This window comes from Harpegnathos saltator, unplaced genomic scaffold, assembly GCF_003227715.2.
Source record: "Harpegnathos saltator strain DR-91 unplaced genomic scaffold, Hsal_v8.6 scaffold217, whole genome shotgun sequence".
NCBI lineage: Eukaryota > Metazoa > Arthropoda > Insecta > Hymenoptera > Formicidae > Harpegnathos > Harpegnathos saltator.
This window is the reverse complement of record NW_020230003.1, coordinates 569,309-578,658: the sequence shown is the minus strand read 5'-3', so window position 1 is coordinate 578,658 and position 9,350 is coordinate 569,309. Positions and strand designations below refer to the sequence as shown.

The 9,350-nt window shown below is 38.7% G+C and overlaps 1 protein-coding gene across 1 annotated transcript in view; it reads left to right on the top strand.

The window, feature by feature from the left end:
• The first annotated feature begins 3,139 nt into the window (after positions 1-3,139).
• The window catches only part of Pxn (Peroxidasin), a 43,812-nt gene continuing 37,601 nt past the window's right edge, over positions 3,140-9,350 (top strand). The window contains exon 1 of the mRNA XM_025298367.1: positions 3,140-3,913. Coding sequence (XP_025154152.1) covers positions 3,705-3,913 — 209 coding nt within the window. The 5' untranslated portion in view covers positions 3,140-3,704. The remainder of the gene's footprint in view (positions 3,914-9,350) is intronic.

The window sequence follows — 9,350 nt, the reverse complement described above, 5'->3', positions numbered from 1 at the left end:
AGTCATCGTTAACGATGAATAATATTTTGAATGATGTACTTTTTTATTTTATTTCTTAAATAAAACCATACGCTTTGCAAAAAACGGACAGAACTTTCTGATTGACCTAATAAATGCGGACAGTAATATAGTTGTCACGTAGTGCACTACAGTGCACTGTATTCGCCGTTCTTCTCACCTCTCCCTTCTTCTTTCATATCATGCTCTAGGTATCGATAAACAAAATTCACGCGCCCACGCGAGCATCGCATTCATCGCGCGCGTTTGCACGTGCACGTTCAGGTGTGCTTGAACGCGCTCATGTTCATCTGTGGTCTACCTGCTCTCCGCCTACTCGCAGCAGCGGCTACACGCGCGTGTACTGAGAAATAGTCACACCGACATTATCTGGAGATATCGTACGTTGTCGTATTACAATTACAACGCAACACGAGCTCACAAATATAATTCAGGCTTGGAAAATAACGCTTTGCGTATAATGCCGTTACCGTTGCGAATTACTTTTCCTCGTATAGAAGAAAAACTGACCACTATAGTGGTCTGAGAACCTATAGTAGCATAGAACACAGATATAGCAGTATGATGAAAAAAAATAATTTTTCTCGATAAATTCGCTTTTCTCGTGATGCGCCCTTAAAAAAAATTATTATAAACGTTCCAATTAATTAAATCAATATTACTTATAGTTAACTGTAAATAATTTATAATTAACTATAACTAACTTTAGATAACTATAAGTAACTTTAAGTTAATTTGAACATCTTAAAGTAATTTTTCCTAAGGGCGTTGAGAAAAAATAGTTAATTTTCTTTTTACATGATTGAATATCAAAGGAGTCTTTAATTATTTGTTTATTTATTGCCATAGGCGGCGCCAAGAGTGGTCCTAGATGGGCCCTGGCCCACCTAAATATATGCTGTCTTATCCTTTGGCCCATTCTAAAATTTTAGACAATTTTAGCATAATTATGCTGTCTTATTTTGTCCAAGTTTTTTGCTTTTTTATATAAAGTTATTTTTATAATTAAAATTCTACAATTAATTTTAAATTATATCTTCATAGTTAATTTCTCTCAGAGACAAAACGTTAACGGTTAGAAACATTAAAATGAATAATAAAATTATATATAATATATAATAAATATGCCCATTCATATAAACGGTGGTCCACCCGTATGAATAGTTCTAGGCACCGCCTAGTTTATTGCTTATTCTTTTTCCAATAATTCTTTGATAATGATGTTATGTTTCTCATTAATAATGGTAACAGCGCGATTGTGTTTGTTTGGATAACGGTAATGCGGGTGTAATCGTTACTTTTAACGTTACTTTGTACACATTTGGGCAGATATGAACCCCAAAAAGAAGTTTCTCGAAATTCGGTGAGAAAAGGTAATGAAATTATAAAGTTTTGTTACATAGAAAATAAGGTACGGAGGGATGAATGAGATTAAGCAGTATTTTTTTGTAAACCAAGTCTCTGTTCTTGGCGAGAAACTAAGACGAATAAATATACATTACTTATAAAGCTTTGTTGGTCCTTGAGTAACAATTACGCTAACGAGTTACTTTTTTATGAGTGATGAGTACAATCTTATCAAAACTGAAGTTTGCGAGTACAATCATCAAGATAAAAATAATCAACAACGAAGGAAGAATATCGAACGATAATTAAGCGATTATCGATGGCACAAGCAACTTATCAGGGACAAGAGATCTGTGGCAACTGAGGACGGAAGACATTATATCCGAGGAGAAATGTATCCCGGCTGCCCGATACTTCACTAAAGTATCACTGACTCGATATCATCGAAGGGGCAAGATACCTGTATCTCAATATTGTTGAAAGTGCATTGCTGGCGCTATGTCACCGAACGCGACATATCTCAATACGCCAAACACGAGATCCTTAACCCTCTATAACGCCATGTAACTTTGAGGTTATATATATATTGATATATCGATATTCTTAAATTACATAAGGCATTTAAAAAACGGTTCACACACACAACACACACAGAACTTTAAGGGTAGACAATATTCACAAAATAGAGGAAAAAAGTCTTAATAAACATATTATAATCCCAAAAATTAATATCGTCAAAATTATGAACAATTATTTATTTTAATTGTAGCAAGTGACTTACTCACTTCTAGTGTTTTTATATTCTCTAGCGTAATTTGTCTATGTCATTTATCGGTGAGAAGTACTATTCTTTAAAAGAATCCCTACTCTAAAAAATCCATCTTTCACGGAAAAACCTATTTAGGTGTTAGATAAATTACGAGTAGGTTACTTGCCGTAATTAAAAGAGATAATTGTTCATAACTTTGACAATATTAATCTTTCGACCCATGTTTACACAAACTTTTTTCCTCTATTTTGTGAATACTATTTGCCCTTAAAGCCCTGAGCCCTTTTTTTAAAACACCTTGTATATGCATACATGGATATTGTAGCCCATTATACCACTCCAAAATCACGAACCGTTTTTTTTCAGATTAAAATTTTTAAAAATTATGAATTAATTGTTAATTTACATCTGGAGCTTAAGATTTGCTGGTTTCACATTACGTAATTTTTTGATACTCACGAAAAAATCGAGTTATAGAGGGTTAATGATATTCTGATAATATCTACTACGACGAGAGGTGTATCAGTAGCACGGCAACACCGTTGATAACGAAATCGTTATCCCGATACCGTTGAGACTATCTCGTTTGCCATCGAAAGCGAGATGATGTCGCTGCCTGGTCATCTCTCAGGAGATCGTTAGCATGAGAAAACACCGTTAGCATAAAACTAAATAGCCCTGCTTTACATACTCGCCCTCGCGAGTAGGGCTCTCGCGCTCTCCGTTTCGTCGAGAACGCGCGCGCGGCCGTTCTAGTTCGCCTGCCCGCCTGCTTCGCCAAGAGCGGCCGCGAGGAAAGCGGCGGAGGAGGAGGAACAGGAGGAGGAGAAGGAGGAGGAGGAGGAGGAGGAGGAGGAGGAGGAGGAGGAGGAGGAGGAGGAGGAGGAGGAGGAGGAGGAGGAGGAGAAGGAGGAGGAGGAGGAGGAGGAGGAGGAGGAGGAGGAGGAGGAGGAGGCGGCGGCGGCGGCGGCGGCGGCGGCGGCAGCGATCTTCGTGTCGGGAGGGCCTTTCGTACTCCCGCGCTATGTTCGGAGCACGCATTGCGTTCTCGGTCTCTTCCGTGCCGGAGTCCCCTCGCGAGTAGGAGCCACGTCGGGCTACAGTAGTGGTTGCCGCCGCGCGGTAACAGGACGGGGCAATCGCGACACGGCGTGGTGCGTTTCGCTTCCTTTTTCCTCTCTTGCCGAGCCGGCGCAACCACCCGCGCGTGTCTTCGTCTGCGAGCGCGGCTGCCGACGACGACGAAAAGGCGCTCGCTCCTGTCTCTTCGCGTGACTCCGAGGTCCGTCTGGTCTATCCGGTCCGCCCGGGCTCACGCTTGTCGACTCGAGGATCACCTGAAAGCGCCTGGCGCAGCGGTGAAAGTAGCCGGGAGTGCGTGCATACGTGCCCCGGTGCTGTGCTCCGTCCGTTCGTCCGTTGTACGTGCGTGCGTGCGTGCGCGCGCGCGCGCGCGCGCGTCCGATGAACTCCACGTGGTGCTGTGGCGCGACGTAAGAATCCCTTCGCTCTTCTCCACTGAGTCTTCTTTTCCCTGAGCGCGTCGAGTCGACCGGTCGGCGACAGAGACATGAGGCCGCTCGTGGGTCTGGTGCTCATGGCCGAGCTGTTGCCGCTGCTGATCCCGCTGCTCCTCCTGGCGGCGGAGCCCTCCGAGGCCCTCGAGAGGACGGCCGAGTGTCCCCAGAGATGCGTATGCTTCCGCGACCTGCTCACTGTGCGGTGTATACTGCTGAAGCTGAACCGAGTGCCGCGGGTGGCCGATAACACCACCGTCCTGTAAGTTGCCTCTCTGTGGAGCAGCCGCGGTCATTCCTTGTATTTTATTGCAAAGATTCTTTATATCGGGAGCGCCACGACGTGCCTGTCACTTGCAGCGGCTGACGGAAGTTGTCGCGAATGAAATCTCCGCTTAGAGCATCGCGTGTGTGGCACATTGCACTTTTGTTCCAACGAACATGCTCAATGAACAATCCAGGTCGCCTTGACCGTAAGATGTGAACGTACGCGAGGAAAGTTTTCGTTGAATAATACACGCCATTCTATATCGCGCAACTGATATATATTCACACCGGAAAGCCTAAGTAAATCACAGGATTGGAAAAGTTACTTTGTAAGAGTATCTAGTTACAATTACAATTTTTTTTCACTGAAACAGTAACTAGTTACAAGTTACTGACCTTCAAAAATAACATGTTACAGTTATAGTTATTTAGAAAGTAACGAGTCGCTATTTTTCAGTTACTTTTTTACAATAATTGTGCTATTATTCTAAATTTCATAATTGTGTAAATTCTTTCAATTTTATGTAAAAGTAGTTTGTTAATTATTATATTCCTCATATTGTATTGGGTGAGTGCAAAAGTTCGTGCGGAGTTTGTGAGTAAAAGTCACACAGTGATTAGGCAAACAAAAATCTTTATTCAATCAATGATATATTCTCCATCGTTTTCTATAATCTTTTCCCAACGTTCTGGCAGCATACGGATGCCTCGATCATAAAAACTGCGCGGTTTAGATTCGAAGAACGAAGAGACGCCGTTTTTTAAGGCCTCCAAAGAGTCAAAATTTTTTCCATTTAAATAATTTTGCAATGACCGGAACAAGTGATAATCAGATGGTGCGATATCAGGGGAATACGGTAGATGCGTTAAGACATCCCATTTCAGGCTCTTCAGTTTGCGCAGCCTCTTTTTCGAAACGTGTGGTCTGGCGTTGTCGTGATGAAAGACGACTCCCTTGCGATTTGACAAAATCGGACGTTTCTCTTTTATTTCTCGATTCAGATTGGTTAATTGGCGACAGTACTTGTCCGAATCAATCGTTTCGCCAGCGGGGAGAAGCTCGAAATAGATTATGCCCTTGCAATCCCACCAAACAGAGAGCATCACCTTCATCGGGTGCAAACTGGCCTTTGGCATTGCGTCACCATGCTCACCTGATTGTTTCCATGTCCGTTTGCGCTGAACATTGTTGTAGAGGACCCATTTCTCATCGCCCGTCACTAGTCGATCCAAAAACGACTCGTTATTGAGCCGCCCGAGTAAAGAAACGGCTGCAGAAATTCGCTTGATTTTGTTCTTCTCGGTCAGCAAATAGGGCACCCATATATCGAGCTTCAAATCGAATCCCATCTTTTTTAAACGCCGAAAAGCGGTTGATCGGTCAACGTTTAGTGCTGTAGCAACTTCTTCTGTTGAAATTCGCGGATTATTGAGCACTAAAGTACGCAAAACATCGTCATCAATGTCAGAAAGTCGACCAGAGCGTGGCTCGTCTTCAAGGTTAAATTCTCCGCGCCGAAATTTAGCAAACCATTTTTCCACAGTTCGTTTAGCTGGTGCTTCATCCTGATAAACATCCTGAATGTTTTTTACGGCTGCGGCAACGTTTATTCCCTTCCGAAACTCGTAAAGCATAACATGCCGTAAATGCACCTTATCGATACTCATTTTTAAAGTGATATTTCTCGAAGCAGTTTGTATGAAAACAAATGATTTTTTTTTTTAATAACAGCTGAAGACATCACCTTTCCAACGTTATATAATATGTAGATGGAAGTATTAATGACAACACTTTACGACGCTTATAACTCCATCTATTGAAACTCCGCACGAACTTTTGCACTCACCCAATATATAATTGTTACAAATTGGATTCATTAATTTAAATAAGCAATTCATATTTATTCTTTAAGACTATTAATAACGATTATATGAAAGTGAATGAATTTGATGAGGATAATAAATGCTAAAAATACTAAAAATAATCTTAACATCAAAAATTAAATTTTTCACTAAAAAATATATTGATATTTTATAAATAAAGACTTGCACTCACATGTGTTTTCTTAAATTTGCAGTCGAAGTTCTACTTGCATGAATAATTCTTTTGCCAGCACAAATTTTGCAGAGAAATGCCCAGCTGTTTTCGTTTCCAAACTTTTGCTGTAACTCGAATATTTCTGTATATGTTGGTCATGGCATTTTACAATTCTTCTCCGAAAATTGAGATGTTTTATCCATTGCTTGAATTTTTTATGTAACAACAGAAACTACGCAGCGCACTTCACGCTGAACGCAGGTTAGGTCAACAAATAAGGATTGGCGATGCGTAACGAAAATGTCCAATAGGCGTACAATTTTATTGATTCTTGTTTTATATCTAATGATAAAGATAGATGACGCAATAGCAAACGTTTTCCAAATGCAGCCAGAATAATTGTATGCTTATTGGATATCAAGCATCATACGTTGCCTTATTGTGCTGGTCTGCCAGAAACTTCAGTTTGAAATATATAAAGTAACTATTAAAGTAATTATTAAATTAGTTACTAGTTACCAAACAAATGTAACTAAGTTAAGTTATAGTTATAGATGAAAAAAAGGAACGAAGTTAAGTTATATTTACCAAAAAAAGAAATTGTAATTGTAACTTAGTTACAAGTAATGAGTTACCTCCCAACCCTGGTCATGCGTATGTCACAACAATTAATTAATAGTTCACTCGGATGTCTTTTTAACACTTTAAATGCGATCGACGGGATATTCCGTGGTTGCTTTTACAACGCTCCTTTGCAACAGAAAATTCCGTTTTTGTTTCGTCTAGCTTCTTTCTATTTTTTTTTAATGCCTCCACAATTGGAAGATTGTCAATTTCAGACTAAAAACGGTCATCATCAATCTGTGAAACAGATTCATCATCAGAATCTGAAGAATTGTAATCGTTAAAATAAACGCAAAATATATATTATATGTATAAAATATATTCCCACGTTACCTTTAAATGTTTTGTATATTCTAGTTCGGATAAGCTGGTTAAGTTATTCTCGTAATGTATGAACGCCAATACATGCTTCTAGAAAAAAAAATCTGTGTATAATCGAGGAAGCGAAAAACATTTTTGCAGTTTCTCCAGATCGTTCGAAAGTTTGAAGTTCACACATGATAAAAGAGTGCGACAACTGATGCGCGACAGATAACCAACTCTGACGATATTGCCGAACGGAGATTAGTGATAAAAAGATCGAGAGAAAGCGCGTTAAGATTCACGTTCGCTTACGGGAAAGATACTAATCAAGACATATGATCATCCCACTTAAGAAGATCGAGCCTGACACAGCGCTTTCTCACGTGCGGAGGATGCATTGTACGTTCTGCGCACCGCTTCTCACGAGCAGGATTAACAATCGCGTTCTTCTAACACCAGGAATTTGCCTCGTGGAGCAGTTGATAATCGGCTGCGTGATCAGTCGCACAGCAATTACTTACAACTGAAGCGCAAAGTGTTGACTCGGAGATAAATGAACTATTTGACAAAATTCGAATTTTTACGCGGAGAGACCATTTTTATTGGATAATAGCGTATACCATGTCCTCTAAGTGAGATATATTCAAATTAAAGGCGAATTTTACATATTATGGCAATGAAATAACAATTTGTCCCAATATCTTAACTTTAATTATCTTAGCAACATGAAAATTTATACCGTCACTATTTATATTTAATTTATTTATAAAAAAATGTTATATTATATTATTTATAATACAACATTTTGTATATTATTTTATATTATTTATATCTTCATAAATAACATGAAAATTTATTTATACTTATTTATATAAAATAGTCCCCCGTACTATCTTTAAATGTTTTGTGTAATATGAGTAATTAATGTTAATTAATTAATAATATAGATGATAAATATTAATGAACCACATTGCGACAATTATAACAATCTGAAATTCATACAATCGTGCGACGATAATTGGATCTAACTGCGAGTCAATTATTGATTTGGAGCGAGGAAGATCGGCAAAGCGAAAAGTTGCCGAACGCTTGGGACTATATATAAGTTACAGCGTCAGTGCGCTAAAGTGGTGGTTCAGAGATAGGAACAAAGGAGAATGGAGCAAAGCAATGAGATCTCTACGCATGCAAAGCCAGAAACACAGCCGATATTCCGAGAGCGAAATATCGCAATGTTCTGTGCATCACTCGAGTTATTTTACCGATGAGGAGACATCGTGCAAAACCGCGGACAAAGACAAAGTGACGAAACGGATATTGCGGCAAGTTAGTTTGCGATTCTGTGAGTCACAGGTCATGTTTTTTTGTTTCTTTTATGGCTGATAATTGCACTTATCACGGTGATAAGCGTAATTGCTCCTGCTTTGCCTAACGCAATGCATCATATCGCTATATCGCTATATTTATACATATGTTTTATGATTTTACTTTGTGCAAATCGCAACATTCCTCGTTACATAACTTATTTGTCTCGCAAGAACGATTTGAAAGCAAGTTGCATTCTACTATTATTAATTTCACCATTTGTACCATTTGTACCGTCCGAGTTGATATTGTTTCTCAGAAAAAATTATTTCGTTCACATAGAAAGCTAGCATATATAATTAACCATGACCCATTCCGTACACTACGATTACATGACACGGATCATTGTAATCTTAGAGCATATTGTGCGTGCATGACCCATTTAGACCCATATAATTATTTCTCATACGTTTCATTTCCTCAACTTCTCTCCTACATACACACACACACACAGGGTGATATCCACCTAAATCGAGCATCTTAAATTTCTCACTTATTTTTGACGATGCGAAAAATCTCTAAGGAATGCACCGTTCGAAGGAGTAATAATGACGGAAAAAATTTTTCTTTCAAGGTCATTTTTTCAAAGATTTAAAGATCAAAGTAATTTTTTTTATGGAACTACATATTTTTCTTTACATGCTTTTATAGCCAGCTTCGAGAGAAGTTTAACGACCTATGGCAATACGACCTTTAAATGATCTTGAACATGGAAAATTACGTGTATTTGAGGGAGTTAAACATTTGTGCTTTTTAACATAAAAATCTTTTTAAGGAATTTGTTTAAGGAAATAAAATAACACCCTCAACTTCAATATATTTTGAATACATAAATGATATTCTTACTCTTTCTAAATTGATAATCGTACATACATCCATAATATGCTCATGTTCTCCTGTGTAGCTAACACATCATTGTAAATAATGTTTTTCAACATTCCCTTCAAAAAACGTCTAGAGGATTTAAATCAGAAAACAAGATATTTCACATTGAATTCACGAAGAATTTATAATATTGAATATACGTTATCAAATATACATCAAATGTATCTACTACTATTAGTGCGGTATCAACATGATGGTTGTCCGGCTCACTTGTGAA